This window comes from Myotis brandtii, unplaced genomic scaffold (assembly GCF_000412655.1).
Source record: "Myotis brandtii unplaced genomic scaffold, ASM41265v1 scaffold37, whole genome shotgun sequence".
Lineage (NCBI taxonomy): Eukaryota > Metazoa > Chordata > Mammalia > Chiroptera > Vespertilionidae > Myotis > Myotis brandtii.
The window spans coordinates 1,459,610-1,477,302 of NW_005364225.1; the positions used below are offsets into that span (position 1 = coordinate 1,459,610).

General features: G+C 38.9%; 1 protein-coding gene across 1 annotated transcript in view; it reads left to right on the plus strand.

Moving 5' to 3' along the window:
- CNTN5 (contactin 5) overlaps window positions 1–17,693 on the plus strand; it is a 1,092,962-nt gene that overhangs the window by 624,651 nt on the left and 450,618 nt on the right. The window contains exon 4 of the mRNA XM_005872208.2: window positions 11,886–12,107. Within this exon, the coding sequence (XP_005872270.1) occupies window positions 11,886–12,107 (222 nt within the window). The remainder of the gene's footprint in view (window positions 1–11,885; window positions 12,108–17,693) is intronic.

The window sequence follows — 17,693 nt, forward strand, 5'->3', positions numbered from 1 at the left end:
TCCTTTTGATGCTGAACCCCATAATTTATCACATAACAGAAAGCATTAAGATAATGACCACTCTGAACCCAAGATTAAAGGATAGCTGAGCTAAACACTCACAGATTGAGAAAATACCAGATACCTATTCCTCTGAAATTAAATTTATATGTAAGTAAAATTTTTGATTTGGAAAGTAGTAGAGTTGTGATCTGTAAGGGCCAAGAAATAACAGTTCCACAGTTGGGAGTTGCTTTCTGGAAATAGAATTTGTTAGATATTGAGTAAGAGCCATAGATGAGGCAGACATGGAGGCATTGACAGAGAGAGTGACATTATGAATCAGGCTGCAACATTTTAGCCTGCTCCATGTCTTCATCATTATTTAACTAAATAGCTGGACCAAATCAGCTGTCAGTTAAGGCTCGGATATCACAACCACAGCAGCTGAGTGAATTTAAATGAGTTGCAGGTATTTCTTCTGTTAAATGAGAATTCACCTAACTTTGCTAAAGTCATTGAGAAATTGTCTTTTGATGTCTTCTTTGAAGAAACTGCAGTTAGCTGCACAGTTTCCAGTTTATTTCAGTATCTGCCTCACCAGCATATAGTTACTCCGGTCAAAGCTGTGGGACTGTCTTTGAAGAAAAATTGCCTTCCTGTAGTGAGGTCATTTGGGGACTTCAATAAGTAAGGGCCCTTGCAGGGATTTCTAAGCAATTTTTCATGTGCTAAGTAGCAAAATAAAAGTCATATACATATTTCATTTTTTAAATGACTATTTTTAATGTTGAAACATGAGCAAAGCTCAATTCAAATTTCATCTCGGGATCCACGGTCTTTTTTCTCGGTATCAGTGGCTTCTTCCTAGATGTTCCCACACAATTACTGGATTGAACCATAATCCATGTACGCATCTATTTCACTCTCCCTTTTAATATTGTGGTTTGTGGCTTGGCCATCACAATGAGACTGTTCTTATTGGAAAGAGTAACAAACAGCTGGAGAAAATGAACATGGGGATTTCTTTAATGATTAAATATGTAAGGAAACTGATTTGCTCAGAGGAGCTGAACCAAGCAGGAGCTAAGGCACGAGCCCAAGTGGGAAGTGCAGCTTCCTGAGATCCTACCAATTTCCCTAGAGAGACACACACGTCTGAACACGCTAGTGCCCACGTGGAGTGAGGATTTCACCAGGCCTGGGAGAAGCCTTGATTCTCCTAATTGGCGACTGTGGCATTTTGCCCACTTAATGCTATATGGCTTCAGTCTACGCAAGTATAAAAATCACTTCTCACATATCCCATATTTGCAAAGAAAGTAAACCTTATGACAAACCTTTTAAACTGTCAGTATATATATTTTTATATACTATGCAGACTGAGTTTTATTCAGATTCTATGATTATAAAGTGGTGTCCCTGAAGTTTACACTATTCTGTACTTAGTTGATAAGAACTCTCTGTGAAGGCAAAGATTTTACGTTTTATGGCTTTTTGTATCCCATAGTTAATTTTCAATTTCGCGTATACAATAGTTGATAATTTCATGTATATTGAATAAATGCTAAATCTCATATTGCATTGTGTGTGTCTGTGGCATTTCAAGATTATTCTTAGCTGTCTAAAATTCCATGAACATAATGGTCATCTTAATTTCTCTCCCAAATCCACAATGACTTAGTGATGAAATGCATTAACATTTTATAGATCTTAGGGACAAATCTGTAATAGCACCAAAAACATGGGACATAATGAAACATACATGTTTATTTTTTGCATCACTACATATAAAGAAGGCATAACTTTCCCATAAAATCTTCTCAAAAATTGGGAGGAAGACATTTTGTTTAATTATTTTCTCACCACAGCATTTATTGCTAAACAATATCAGCTTTATTTGATTTATTATCAAATACTATCTGAACTATCTTAACTGCACAGGGATTAGGAAGGTAAAAGCTAATATAATCATTGCAAAGTTAAAACTTCACTGAAACCTTTAATTATCCAAAACAAAAGGGAATTCTTTAATCACTAAATTAATTTGGTTATATTTCACAACTAGCTCCTTTCCTAACTAATTTCCTCAGTGATTAGAAAACAATACTCATAAAATAAAAAATGTAATTCAGTCACACTTTATACTTTTAGTAATTTAAAGAAATATCATCTAAATACTATAGATTGTTTTAGCAATAGTGAAGAAATATGCAAAACAGAAGAACTTTAAGAAACCCTCTTTCTAGGCAGAGCTGCCTCAAACAGACTGTTGAACTACAGTGGGAAGGCCAATACCCCGATTAAGATGTAATAAGTTTTATGCTATATCTATTCATATAACTAAGCATTCACTATTTAGAAAAGAATACAAAGTTCTCCAAACCTTAAATCATTTTGACTTTAACTGTTCACAGCGTATCTGAGGAGTGGTAGAAAAATTTAGAGCTATGTTGTTGTTTTTTACCCTGTAAGTATATCTATTTTTCAATCTTATGCAAAGAAGACTATAAGTGCAGTGCTGTTAAATGTTGTTCCTTATATTCTAGAAGTACTACACTTTACATGTCTGACTTTGGTGCTTTAAAAATGGCGAGTTTCATCCTCTGCACACCCTGTCTTGCTCCTGCAGCTAAAAGACTATAACGTTTACACGTAAAACATTTCTGGAAGGAAGTGCTGAGTTGAGACATAGACTTGGGCTATTTCAAACTCTCCTCTGCCACAGATGCCGACAACCAAATTGGAATGATGCACGTTATTTATCAATTATTTACCATTTCTAAATATGCTCCACACCACTGGCTTTGCTGAGGTGCTACATCCATCCATGCAAGCATCATAAAGCAGTAGCAGGCTAAAGTTGCACCGTTAACATTAATTCTCATCAAAGCGAGGACAGCCTTAGCAATTACCCTGAAAAAGGTCAGATACCAAATTTCTTTATGCTGACTTTGATGCCAAATTAGGTCACACTGCGGGCTTGGCTACCGCATGACTTCTGCTCTTTTTGCACCCTGAGTCATCAATATACGGTGGCACGTTTGCTCCCCTGACTTATGAGTCAGTGATTAAACATGAATATTCTTCAGAGCATCGCGTATCGTTAGGTGATATAGTTTATTTATACTTACTTTTATGTAAGAGCTTAAATAAGTATTTAAAATCAAACTAGAACTATAGGGAATAAATGGATTTATGCAAAGACCGGTCATTTCATGAATTTTTGTGTTGTTTCTCTTCCTTTGGCTGTAAAAATTGACAGCTTTGCATGAAGAAGTGAATGAAACAATTTAAACAGAGGATCCAGTAGTGATGCTCTACTTTTATCATCAATATTATAAGAATTTTAAAGTTCTTTGTAAACATGTTTTTCACACTTAGGGACAAAGATAAGAATCTGAAGTTTTTTTTGGTGAGAGAAAATTCAGGACATTTTAAATATAGTAAGGGATATATATTCTTAAAGATTGACAGAAGAAATCCTAGTTCTACTAATTCTAATTCATTATTTCATGAATATTATTTATATTGAATAGCAGTGTTATATCTATAAAAGGGCCTTTTAAGTAATGAAAAAGAAATGCTATTAGTTCCCAAACTGCAAGTGGTGGCAATGTCATTTGGACTTAATAGACTACAATTTTATTAAATAATATAAGTCCAGTGGTCCCAGGGTCATTTGATTAGAAAATATTTAATGAAGGCATTAATATTTACTCTCACCCAACCTCCAGCTGGAATTTCATGGTGTGAGAGCACCAGGTTAATTGAGTTTTATCACAAAATCTCCAGACCACTTCAGAAGTAGTTGTAATTCATGTTCCCTAAGGTCTGATCTATGAAAAGTGAGAAAATAGAAGAGAAAAATGATTAACATATAGCTAGATTCTGCTGACATCTTTAACATAGATACTCATTAAAAGTTGGAGCAACTAATGATGATTTCTCTGAAAAGGAATTAGGACTCACTTTTCCTTCCAACCCTGAACAGGAATATGGAGAAAAGATGGGGTGATCTTGCGTTAGCCAATAGAAGCACAAGAACATATAAGCATTGAATTGTCTATAACTCAGTAATTTTCATCAGTAGCCATGTTTTTCTAATTCATTTATAGGAATACCCCGTCAGAAAAATAATAATTATTCCCCTTCTATTTTCCAATCATTTAATTCCTCAGAGTAAAATGATTATTAAAATTTGGTGTTTATATATTTGTATTTTGTAACCTAATCAGATGTAGAAGGCATAGCCCAGTATCCAATTATGTCTACCATATAATAGTACAGGGTACTAACTAAAGTGCAGATAATAATCAAAAGTAACTAAAAATAGTTATCAGTTATTGCATTTTACTATGAACCAAAGTTTTAAGTGCTTTATGCATACTAATTTTTTTATCTCTATGACAGCCTAAAAGAGAAATACTGTTGTTATCCCCATTCTAAAGGCAAAGACACTGAGCCACTGAGCGATTCATGTATTGCTCAAAGCCACAGAGCTGCTGTGAGGTAGAGTCCAGACTGAAATCCGGGCATCTAACTTTTGAGTGGGTATTGCAGAGGCTTACTGACAGAGCTGCTTTCATCCAAAAGTCTAAACCAATAAAATGAGTGGCCAGGGTTTAGGAGGATGTATACACCAGCGCCAAGGGTTATGTTCTCAGGAACTGAGTCACGATGGTAGCCAAGTAAGAAAAGGAAAAAAAAACACAATGATATTGGCAAGTTTCCTCTCTAGGAACTCTGCTTTTACTTGATTTATGTATCATACTTCTTAGTTTTATATATTTGAGAATAATTGAGCTTGTTCATTTAATGTTCCGCTACTAACACTTCACCAATTTATAATCCTTTACCAATATTCTCAGATTGTTTATTTCATGAAGGCAGGAACCATTTGTGATTTACTCACAACTAACTGTATTCAAAGTTTCTAATACACAGTGGAAAGCCCATAAAGAGTTGTTGAAAAAAAAACATGCATGCTGAATAAGGTGGGATGAATTAGGGGGGAAATGTTTGTGTTTGCTGAAAGAAAACAAGGAGTTATCTGAGAGGAATCCAGCCCAGAGTTCATTGATGTCACTTAGCATTTGCATTTTACTCAGCCTCTTTGAAATCCTGGGTGCAGAATTTAGACCCAACCTGTCCTCCTTTTCTTAAATGACAGCCCTTAAGGGTGACTAAAAACAAGTTCTGAGTTCTGAATAAGATTTACTTAATGATCTATCTCAGAAGGTGCTTTTCAGTGGCAGAGACCAGGAATATTTTAAGAGCTGAGGCAGACCCACAAAAGGAGAGCAAGTAAAGGGCTATTAACTAGATGTAGGCGTTAGAATGAGCATAGGGAAATATTGGAATAGCAAAATATTAGAATAGCTGAGTGCAAGTTACTGAGGTTGGAGTAAAGCTGGAAATCATCTTGGAGGGAGATGATGTTCATGAGTAAAATCACTTAGTTTAAATGGAAAAGTTTTTTTCCTAAAATATACCAATATTTAGAAGTTGAGGAGACAAAGAAGAACTAGCAAAGGAGATAAGGAGTAGCCTGTGAAATAGAAATAAAAGCATAAATTGTAGGAGCCTGGAATAACACAAAGATAATGTTTAAAGTAAAAAGGAATAGTTAACCCTGTTGAATACTGCTATCAGGTCTAATACAGTAAGAAACGATCCTTAGATTTAGCAATGACCTGGTTACTGTTAACCTTGAAAAGAGTTTAATTATTGTGGAATCATATAAACAAGACTATTTGGAGAGGCTCAAGGGAGAAAGGGAGGAGAAGAATTGAATGCAGTGACCACCAATAGTGCTTTTCAAGAAGTGTTGCTGGCCCTAACTGGTTTGGCTCAGTGGATAGAGCATCAGCCTGCGGACTGCAGAGTCCCAAGTTTGATTCTGGTCAAGGGCATGTACCTTGGTTCTGAGTACATCCCCAGTAGGGGGTGTGCAGGAGGCAGCTCATTGATTATGTTACTCCATCAGTGTTTCTAACTCTTTATCCCTCTCCCTTCCTCTCTGTAAAAAATCAATAAAATATATTTAAAAAAAGAAGTGTTGCTGTAAAGGAAAGAGGTAGAAGGAATGGTAAGGTAGCCTTTTTTAAAGGTTAGAGGAATTTTTGTATATTTATAGGAATGATCTTACAGGGGGACAAAAATTTGGATGTTGAAGAGGAGATACAGGGGTAGGCAAAAGTAGGTTTACAGTTATGAGTACAGGAAACACAGAGTTTTTATAATATTTATTATTTCTTGTGTTATTTATTTGTATTATTTCCATATGAACAACTGTGAACCTACTTCTTCACACTCCTGTATAGGGGATTTGCTAGAAAGACTAGAGGCCTGGTGCACAAAATTCATGCATTCGAGGGGATCCCTCAGCCCGGCCTGCGCCCTTTCGCAGTCCAGGAGTCCTCCGGAGTTGTCTGACTGCCACAGAGGTGAGAGAGACTCCCGCCACCACTGCTGTGCTCACCAGCCATGAACCTGGCTTCTGGCTGAGCGGTGCTCCCCCGTGGGAGGGCACTGACCAGCAGAGGGCAGCTCCTGCGTTGAGCTTCTGCTCCCTGTTGGTCAGTGCACATCTTAGTGACGAGTCATTCTGGTTGCTCCACTGTAACAGTTGCTTAGGCTTTTATTATATAGTCTAGAGGCCTGATGCATGAAATTTGTGCAAGAGTTGGCCTTCCTTCCCCGGCTGCCGGCACCAGCTTCCCTCTGGCACCTGTGACCCGGGCTTCCCTGTGGCTGCCAGCGCCCTTGGGCCTAAGCTGGCAGTCAGACATCCCTCTGGCATCCTGGGAGCCCTCAGGGGAGCGGGCCTAAGCTGTTAGTCGGACATCCTTAGTGCTGCCACGGAGGCGGGAGAGGCTCCCGCCAATGCTGCTGCCTGGCCAGCCATTAGCCAGCTTCTGGCTGAGCAGTGCTCCCCCTGTTGAAGTGCACTAACCACCAGGGGGCAGCTCCAGCATTGAGAGTCTGCCCCCTGGTGGTCAGTGCACGTCATAGTGACCGGTCATTCCGCCTTTTGATCAATTTGCATATTTGCCTTTTATAAAGTAGGATATCCTTGTGCAGTCAAGATGGGATGGAATGGGATTCAATGCACTCAAGTGGAGGAGGTGATAGATGCACAATTATTCACAGCATATCAATGAAAGCAAGGCATGGGTGTACATATAAGTGGTGGAAGCAAATGAGGAACCTTCTCTTCAGATTGCTTCTATTTCCTCAATGAAATAGGAAATCCAAGACCTTGTGGAGCTTGAGGACAGAGGTTAAGATGTAATGTATCCAGTAGGGTGGGATAGTAAAGGGACTAGGGAAATGTGACAGTATTACCAGGAAGCTTAGAAATCTCACTTGCAGTGAATATCATGGACTGAGACCTTTAACCATGACTTTGTGTTCTTCTCCAGGAACAGAGTGTGGCAACAGTTTGATTTAACCTAGAAAGGAGATTTTATCCTGCAAAAAAAATAAATAAAAGGCAAGGATAGTGTGATTGAAGGTACATTGAAGGTAGTAAGGATAGGCAGGGAATTGAGAAAAGATGAGGGTGCAGGACAGTGAATGGGTTCTTAAAGGGGTTGAGATCCTAGAGAGAAAGAGATGAAATAAAATAAGGACAAAAAATGCAAATGCTGGCATTTAAACTTTGGAAGAGGGTGCTGTATTTTTCACCCTTAGCAGAACCTGTATGTGTTACATCAATTCAGTCTCACAAAGTTGAGGGTTAAAACAAAGTCCTATAATTGAAACACCTTTTTCCCATTTATTTATGCTAATATATCTATTTTCCAGAGCTAAGGATCCCCAGAACTGGGATTAAGGAGAAGGAAAATTAAAGATGTCAGAAAAAGGGTCTGGGCAGCTAAGAGGAATCATCCCTGGTCAGGTGGCTCAGTTGGTTGGAACGTTGTCCCATGCACCAGGGGGTTGTGAGTTCAATTCTAGGTCAGGGCACATACCTAGGTTGCAGGTTTGGTCCCAGTTGAGGCGAGAATGGGTGGCAGCTGATAAATGTATCTCTCTCACATTGATGTTTCCCTCTCTTTCTCCCTTCCTTTCTCTCTAAAAGTCAATAAAAAAATAAAATAAAGCCCTAACCGGTTTGGCTCAGTGGATAGGGCGTCGGCCTGTGGACTGAGAGGTCCCAAGTTCGATTCCGGTCAAGGGCATGTACCTTGGTTGCGGGCACATCCCCAGTGGGGGGGTGTGCAGGAGGCAGCTGATTGATCTTTCTCTCTCATCGATGTTTCTAACTCTCTATCCCTCTCCCTTCCTCTCTGAAAAAAATCAATAAAATATATTTTAAAAAATAAAATAAAATAACTTTAAAAAAGTACTTGTGAGTGGGAGGACTCACTGAGTTGATAGTCAGTTGCACTCAGGTCAGGAGACTGAGGGAGGCAGCAGGCTAAGGCCCGGGTCTGTATGTCTAATGCAATGGAATTGGCAGTTTAGGGGTGCCAGACTGTCTTCCTGGCTTGGAAAACCCTTTTGCCCTGGCAGGTTTGGTTCAGTGGATAGAGAGTCAGCCTGCAGACTGAAGGGTCCCAGGTTCAATTCTGGTCAAGGGCACATGCCTGAGTTGTAGGCCTGATCCCCAGCAGGGGGCATGCAGGAGGCAGCCAATCAGTGATTCTCTCCCATCATGGATGTTTCTATTTCTCTTTCCCTCTCACTTCCTCTCTGAAATCAATAAAGATATATTAAAAAAAAAAAAAGAAAACCCTTTTCACCTCCTGGCTCTGACTCACGTTCCCATGCACCGCGCATTGTGTGTAGAGCAAGCACTCAGACAGCTTGACACTGCCGGGCACACCAGTCTGCAGGGCAAGCCCCTGCACTGATCGTCCACACTGTCCCCTGCTCTCTCCTCTGCGTGGACTCTCTTCCCTTCCCCTCAGTGACATCCCACTTTCCAGCTTTCCCTCTTTCTTTTCCAGGTTCTACTACCTCTGCTTTCCTTGTAAATGCCGGTGCTCCCCAGAGTCCCATTTTCAACACTCTATTTCTCCATTTACACATTTCCTTGGCAAACTCGTCAGCTCAAAGAGTTTTAATAACCATCTAATTGATTACCATTTAATAATCTCAGGAGCCTGCATTTCCCTTATGTTTACAGAATCTTATAATCAGCATAAATGCCTTAGAAGCCCTCACACTTTCCACCTGCCCAAAACTGAATTAATGAGCTTTCACCTCAAGCCGGTGCCTCTTCCTACATTCTTATCCATCTTACAGAGGCACAGATCATCCTCACTTATTTACGTGCCCGTCCTTACCTCCAATCTAATCAATGAGTAATCTTATTAATTTTATTCCCATATAGATTATCAACTCCTCATTCCTGGCTAATCTTTGCCTCTATTACAGCTTTAGGCTCTTAAGTAATCATTTTTCTTTCTGTTTTATTCCAAATGGCACTGTAGCCAGAGTGATCTTTCTAAAACCTATTGCTGTCTGTTCAAAGTCATACCATTTTATCAGGATGTATTAGGCATTTCATCATTGGCCCCTTGCTTACTTGTCCAACCTTCCCTCTCCTCTCTCTCTTCTCCCTCATGCTCCGAACTTCTGATACTTACCTTCTAGGCATGCCATGCTGCCTTTCCTTTACAAGTCTTCATGTGTTTTCTTTTTTCCTTTATCTGGAATATTTTTTTCTTCTCCCCTCAGAGCTTTGCTGAGCTAATCACGAACGGGTTTTCAGGACTGAATTTAGACAGACTCTCATTTGGAAAGTATTTTCTGATAGTCACTGGCTGACTAAGAAGATGCCTCGCCCTTGGGAGGGAGCCCATAGGTCCCTGAATTTGCTGTTATGTCACCTTGGGTTAAAGCTGCAAGTATTAGTTGCATAAATTGTCAGATTCCTAGTCACAGCTTTAGAGTTCACTTTAATTGATGAAAGAGGAATATCCACTGCAACAGGTGCAACTGGTTACATAACAAATGAAGTCCTGGTGCGGAGCACAGAGGCGAACTAGCATTTGTCTCATCGTTCTCTGTATGGAGTGGCATAAGTCAATTATTGTTCCACTTGGACAGTATGGATTTTGTTAATACATATTAATATATATTAATGTGAATGGATAGATACATATGATCTATAACTAAAATCTTATCCTGCTTGTTTGAACCTCATTATGGTCCCTCTGGCTTTCCACTGATTTACCTTATTTAGCTTATTTTCGTGTATGAGCAGGGTAGGCAGTTAAAACACAAGGTAACAGAGTGCACTGATAAATGAATAGGTTCTGAGACTAAAACTACAAACTACCTTAAAGGAAAACTCATTCTCTTTTCATTACCTTATACCTCTAGGTGCCAAAACTTGCATTTAATTCCAGGTTTTAAAGAAGACTTTATGTCTACCCATAATCTATTCTCATATACTTTGCCCAGGAGAGGTTAGCTATTTTCAGTTAAAATTGATCCACCTTCACCAGACTTATGGTTGAACATAAATACTAAAGGATATGATTCTCATTACAGCTCCTGATAGGCATGGGCTACACATATTACATTAAATGTAGAGAACATCTGAAAATATACTTTTTCAACTTACAGAGAAATCATGTTTACAATTTCACAGAGCAGAAAATGTTAAACTTAATTTGATGCTTAACACCTAAAGTGTTATTTTGAAATCACAGAAATGGTTCTTGCATTCCAAAATATCTCTGAGGCAGGATAATGACTCTAAATTATTTTAATTATGAGAAAGCCTACTAACAAGATAAATTATTTTTTATCTACAATTAAGTCAAAATGTCAGATACCCTGAACCAAAATGACTGATTCTAAAAAGTATTTTCAAGATCAACAAATTATCAAATTCAATTGATATCAGACTTAGAAAAAAAATTCCAATTTCAAATTGTTTTTAAGAAGTCATCAATTAGTTTGTATTTTTAAACATTTGGTCTATACACTGAACTGACTCTCCCCTGTAGATATAAAGGAGTGTTAGTACCACCCACTTTGCACATCTTTTATAATGAAAAATTTGGGCACTAAAATAAAATATGAGCATGACATTTCTCAGTAACCAATAAAAGCAGAAATTTCCTGATAGCATCCCCACTTGATACTATTAAGTTACATAGATTGTACAACAAAATCTACAAAGCAAATTTATCCAAAAATTTTGTTTTGCATAGTAAATTTGACTGCTTTTTAAGAATATGAGCATAGCTTACAGCCTACTCAAAATATATATGATACATTAGATACACTTTCTACTTTATGATTAATTTTAAATGACAATCATAGTTGTATATTGTTTTTATTTTTCTAATCTGTATTTATAGAATGTAATCTACGATATTATTTTTTTTCTTTTACCATTTTCTAATAATAAAAAGGTACTGATCTACTGTATGTAAATGGACATATAATCTACAATATTATTTTCTATTTTACCATTTTTTAAGAATAAAAAGGTACTGATCTACTGTATGTAAATGGACATTTTAATATTAAGGCAAACAAAAAGTTAATTCCAAAATTGTCCTGACCAAGAAAGTAAAGACAAATTTTGGATGTTTTCTTTTTTTCCTTCCTTCTTTCCTTCCTTCCTTCCTTCCTTCCTTCCTTCCTTCCTTCCTTCCTTTCTTCCCTCTTCCTCTTTTTCTTTTTTTCTCCTTTCTTTCCTCCTCTTTCTTTCTTTCTTCCTTCCTTTCTTCCTTCCTTCCTTCCTTCCCACAAATTTAGAACTAGTAGAATTTTCAGAAAATATTTTAAAATATAAAAGTAACATTTTCTTTCCCCCCACTCTCACTGTAATTGGCATTTAGTTGCAGCTGCAAGGGATGTTTTCAACAATGTTTTCAGAAGAAATAATTTTCACAAGAATTCATTTTTTTATTATTGTTTTTCTTCTACAGAATATTCTGGAGCTCTTCCTGGTCTCCCTACTTCCTATGCTGCTTTGCTAAGAATTAAGAAGAGTTCATCTTCACCCGTGTTTGGTTCAAAGACTAGACCACGATACAGCAGTCCTTCATTAGGAGCCCTGAGTGTTTCTTCACCAAGCTGGCGAGGGACAGCTCAACATTATTATTCCCCCATCAACCTTTATCATTCATCAGATGCTTTCAAACAAGATGGTAAGTGTCAAAGGAAACTATACCATTTCAAGTTAAACAGGCAAGAAGACGTTATTCAAGACAATTGCAATTAGGGTCAAAGCTATTGCAATAGTGGGGAGAGGTTGAACTCAACTCCTCTAAAACAGAAAATGGCAGAGTTTCTAAGGCCAGGATAAAATGGAAGACACTGAGGAAGAGGTTGGTCAATGTGATTAGGTCACCTGTGTTTATTAACGGGTGGTTGTCAAAGTTAGTCTCTTACCCTCCTGTAGAGACTGAAAGATAGAGCCCTCTCTTTCTTGATAATTACATTTTATTTTTCAATAATATATATATATTAGTTGATAGTATTACAGATATCTCCCATTTCTCCCCCCTTTACCCTTCTCCTCCCAGCCCCCACACCGCACCCCAGGTCTTCACCCTTCTATTGCTTGTGTCCATGGTTATGCATATAAATATCTAAGTTCTTTGGTTGATCTTTTTTTGTCCCCCCCAACCCTACATCGAGGTATGTCAATCTGTTCCATGCCTCCCTGCTTTCGGTCTGATTTTGTTGGTCAGTTCATTTTGTTCATTAGATTCCACAAAGAAGTGAGATAAGGTGATATTTGTCTCTCTCAGATTGGCTATATTTCATTTAGCATAATAGATAATTACATTTCAAAGAATGGCTCCATTCTTTGAGAGATCCTTGAGAGAGACATCCCTGGGTTTTAAAAATGGCCAGAAACTGAAAGAAAATTTACATGTCACAGGGGCAGAGAAGGAATCTTAATTGAAAGTTTTCTAAAGTAAATGCTCTAAGAAAAGGGAGTTAGGGGACTACAGTTAGTAAGAAACCTGCCTCAAGTTTAGTCAAACTGAGAAAAACCTTAAGGCCTCCTTGGTAATAAGTATGTTTTCTGTCCCACACATATTTCAAAAAAATGTTTATATATATATATATACACACACACATATATAAATTATATCTGAGACCAACTTGATTTAGGATTAAGACTACATAATAAATTCATAGACTGAAAGAAAAAATATAAAACTTCTGAAAGACAATTTAACAGTAAATATTAAGAGCCTCAAAATAGCCATATTCTTTAATCCCATGTTTCATTTCTAGAAATGTATTGCATGATAAAATAATAATACACTCAGAGATATAAGTATATACTAGCTTTACTTATGAGTGGAAAATAAGAAATTATTTAAATGTCCAACACTAAGATATCAGTTAAATGAAGGACTGCTATACAGATATTAACATTACGGGTGGAACAAGATTTTCTAAATGTTCTCTAACTTTTTCACTTTTGGATATGTCAATAAAACAATACAAGGTGGATTAATAGTCAGAGAGAAGCACTAGTATGTGATTATTACCACTTTCTGTGCCAGGCTCTTTTGTATAGCTTACATCATTTATACTCTCAACAAATATGTAAGACTAGAGGCCCAGTGCACGAAATTTGTGCACAGGTAGGGTCCCTAGGCCTGGCCGGCGATCAGGGCCGATCCAGGTCTTCTGGCTGCTGGCCGGGACCTTCCTTTGTTCCTCGTTGCCCCCTGGTGGTCAGTGTACATCATAGCGAGCGATCGAACTTCTGGTCTCCTGGTCGAACTCCCGAGGGGACACTTTGCATTTTAACCTTTTATATATATAGATGTAAATTCTTACTGTTTTCAATGGGAATGGCAACTGAAAGGCAGATGAGTATCTTTGAAAAGGTCACACTGCGAATAGTGTTAAAGAACAAAATTCAACTGAATATATTTGAAGACTTAATTGGCTTTATTAAATTTCTGAGTAGAGCAACATCCCAGGGGTTATATAACATGAAAGTTTAGGAGTTTTTTTTTTTTAAATACATATAAGCAGAAGGGTGGGCAGGGGATTTATTAGCAAAAGAAAAGAACAGAAAATTATTTCCTCCCATTCTTATGGGAGGAAGGAAATGGCAGAGGTTTCCTCTTGCATATCACCTCACTAACATTGAGCAGAAAATTCCAGAATGATTGCTTTAAATTCCACTCCTGGGAGAGGCTGAAACTGCAATTAGATTAGTTAATGAAATTTTGGTTTGGTGACATGTCTTAGTAAAAGTGATTCATTTGGACTGCTGTTTCTTGTTTTAGCATTTCCCACCTTTTTATCAAATTCTTAGCCTGTGTGATATTCACAGGTCATGAGGTTTCTTTTTAATCCCCGGGATACTCACAGGTCATGGATTTAGGTTGAAAATGCTTAAATTGGTCTTTTCTTCATTCCCTTTTGATATTGCAGTCTTAGGGATACCTTTTCCTGCAAACATACATTTCAAGCATGTGAGAGGGAGATTATTAGGATAACTCTAAATAGGATAATTCCCAATGCTTTGAATGTACTCCGGAGCCATAGTCTCCAAGACCCAAACCAATCAAAGAAAGACCCTTGTTAAAGTAATCACCTTTAAAAAAATTCTTTATTGTTTAAAGTGTTACATATGTCTTCTTTTTCCCCATTGAACTCTCCCTAGACAATCCCCCCCCAGCACATGACTCACCCCCCTACTGTCTATGTCCATGTGTTATACTTATATGCATGCATACAAGTCCTTTGGCTGAGGTTGGATGGTCTGTTTGATGCTTCTCTGTCTCTAGATATATTTTAGTTCATCAGTTTATGTTGTTCATTATATTCCACAAATGAGTGAGATCATGTGATGTTTATCTTTCTCTGACTGGCTTATTTCGCTTAGCATAATGCTCTCCAGGCCCATCCATGCTGTTGCAAATGTTAAGAATTCCTTCTTTTTACAGCAGCGTAGTATTCCACTGTGTAGATGTACCACAGTTTTTTAATCCACTCATCTGCTGATGGGCACTTAGGTTGTTTCCAAATCTTTGCTATTGTAAGTTGTGCTGCTATGAACATAGGGGTGCAGTAATTACCTTTTTAAGCTAAGTGACTTTCTCAGTGATCTTATGTAACAGTTTCAACTGCTCCAGAAGTGTTGATGTAGGTAGAGCAGGTGATGTTGACCACAACACAGATACCTTCTTGCTCAACTAAAAATTAATTAAGGGCTCTTCAATGTCTCCACAAGTTAAGTTAAGGCTATTCCCAGTTACATTTCCTGCTAACCAGGGAAGTAGGGCTCTGCCAAGTTAGCAAACTCTGCATCATGAAAAGACCCCTGCTAGGTTTGTTACTGACTGGGTCACTGGCGGGGACACCGGTTCTTCTCCTCGACGCAGAAAAGATTTTAAGGTCAATGAAAATGAAAGTAAAGCAAAATGGGATTTATTAAAAATACACTCCAAGCAAGGCGAGGGCCAGTCGAAAGAGACAATGGCCCTGAACTCCTGGGTTATATGGTTTAAAAGAGGGATTTTCTGGGTGGAGAATTTCATTTGCAGTCAGGGATGATGGGCTAAATGTATAACTAAATTTATATAACTGAATTTCTTCTGCCCATGCTCTTACCCATAATGCACTGCAGAAAAACCATGGCAGGGAGGGGTTGTCAAAATCTTAATGCAAAATTTATTATAATTAGTCCAGGACCCTAGTAAGGTCAAATTGAGGTCCTGTTATTTTCCTCTGAGCTTGTGCCTAGAACCACTAGTTCTGAACCTGGCTGCTGGCTGTCTGCTGGCTGCTGGCTGTCCATAGAGGTGGTCTGAAGGCAATGTTGGTGTGACCCCTGTCAGGACCCCAGGACAGGCCCTGCCCCAGCCACTCATGTCTAACTTCCTACCTAACAGGCTCTTTCTTAGCAGTTAGGGGCATTGCCCAGCTGTGCACCAGCTCTCTAGGCATGCATAGACCCAAGAAGAAAGATAACCATGACGACAAGTGTAAATCCAGTCAGGGCATGATTGCTCATTCAAGCTAGGGGTCAGTTAGGTTTTCTTATGACTTTAAATAAAAAGTTGTTCTGACTTGGAAGATACAGATGATGGCATTATCTTTTCAGGTCAGGAAGGAAGGAAGGAAGGAAGGAAGCAAGGAAGGAAGGAAGGAAGGAAGGGAAGAAAGGAGGGAGGAAGGAAAGGAGGAAGGAAGGAAGGAAGGAAAGAAGGAAGGGTTTCATGTTTAGCTAAGTAGGAAGTCTGATCTCTTGGGTGGAAGTTGTCTATATTGATGTCAGTCTCTTCTCTTCTTAGTCAAATTTGAAGGTCTCCGGCGTTTATACAGAATTAAATGCCAGGTGCAGCCTTTTTGTTGTTGTTGTTAATTCTCACCCAAAGATATTTCTTTCATTGATTTTTAGAGAGAATGGAAGGGAGGAGGAGAGACACAGAGAGAAAACATCGATGTGAGAGAGACCATCGATTGGTTGCCTCCTGCATGTGCCTTGACCGGAGCATGGGATCCAACCTATAACTGAGGTTCATACCCTTGATCAGAATCGAACTCAGGATCCTTCAGTCTGAGGCTGATGCTGTAACCACTGAACAAAACCAGCGAGAGCCAGGTGCAGCCTTCTTTAGTTGTGAGGTGTGTATCCAAGGCTCAGCACCTCCAGTTTTGCAGCAGTGGCAATGCTTGGGAGTACTTGCTAAGATTCCTTTCAATAGGGCTCGAGGGCTGTCCTCCTTTGAGGATGCTTCCAGAATACCCATCTCCAGGCATTAGAATGTAACCACAGCATCCCTTGAATGGAGATCTGGAAAAATCTTCCTTACTCTGTCAATAATAAACTCAAGCAAACGACATTAAAGACTTACATAGCTAATGACGTTAGCATGAGACAACAAGGGACCAGCAGAAGATTATATACCAGTAGGCACTGGTCTACCAGTGACTACCTTGTGTGGAATGAAAACACATTTTCTTTGCCATTATAAGCCATCAGCCTTGCGGCAGGAAAACATACATGCTGCAACAAGGATATATTGATAACCCATATTAAGTGGCAGGAGCTCAAAAGGTTCCGAGGAAGGAGGTCTGAGGCCTCTCAGGACCAACTAGTTTTTCTTAAACTCGCTATGGTGGAGGAAAGAATGCAAAAATCCCCAACATGGGGTTTACAGGGAGCATGGATGAACCATGTGGCTGTCTTGGGTTTTTCATAGCCTTGACTATGTGTTTAATGAATAGCCATTTTTGATCCATCTTAATTTCTCTCACTCAGGAGCACACTGTTGCCATGTTACAAAAACATCAGTATGGCCAAAGTCTGGCACCAAGGGGTCATTTTTGCAGAAGCTGAATGGACCACATCCTCCACATGTGCCACAGTCTTTATAGATTCTGTCGCTGCTGCCTTTGCCTGAAAGTCAGCCAGGGCACTTCCCTGATGCTCAGGTTCAGTCCTTATAGTGTGAGCCTCAGTTTGGGTGCCAGGACATATCAGACTTCCAGGCATCTTATCTAATAAAGAGAAAATATGCTAATTGACCCTCATGCCATGGAAAAGATGGCTGCTCCCACAGCAAATAAGGAGGGAATATGATAATTGACTGCTCCACCCTCAAAGATGGAGGTACCCACAGCCAATAAGGAGGGAATATGTTAATTGACTGCCACGCCCTCAAAGATGTCAGCGCCCACAGCCACAAGATGGCCAGCAGGGGAGGGCAGTTGGGGGAAACCAGGCCTGCAGGGGAGGGCAGTTGGGG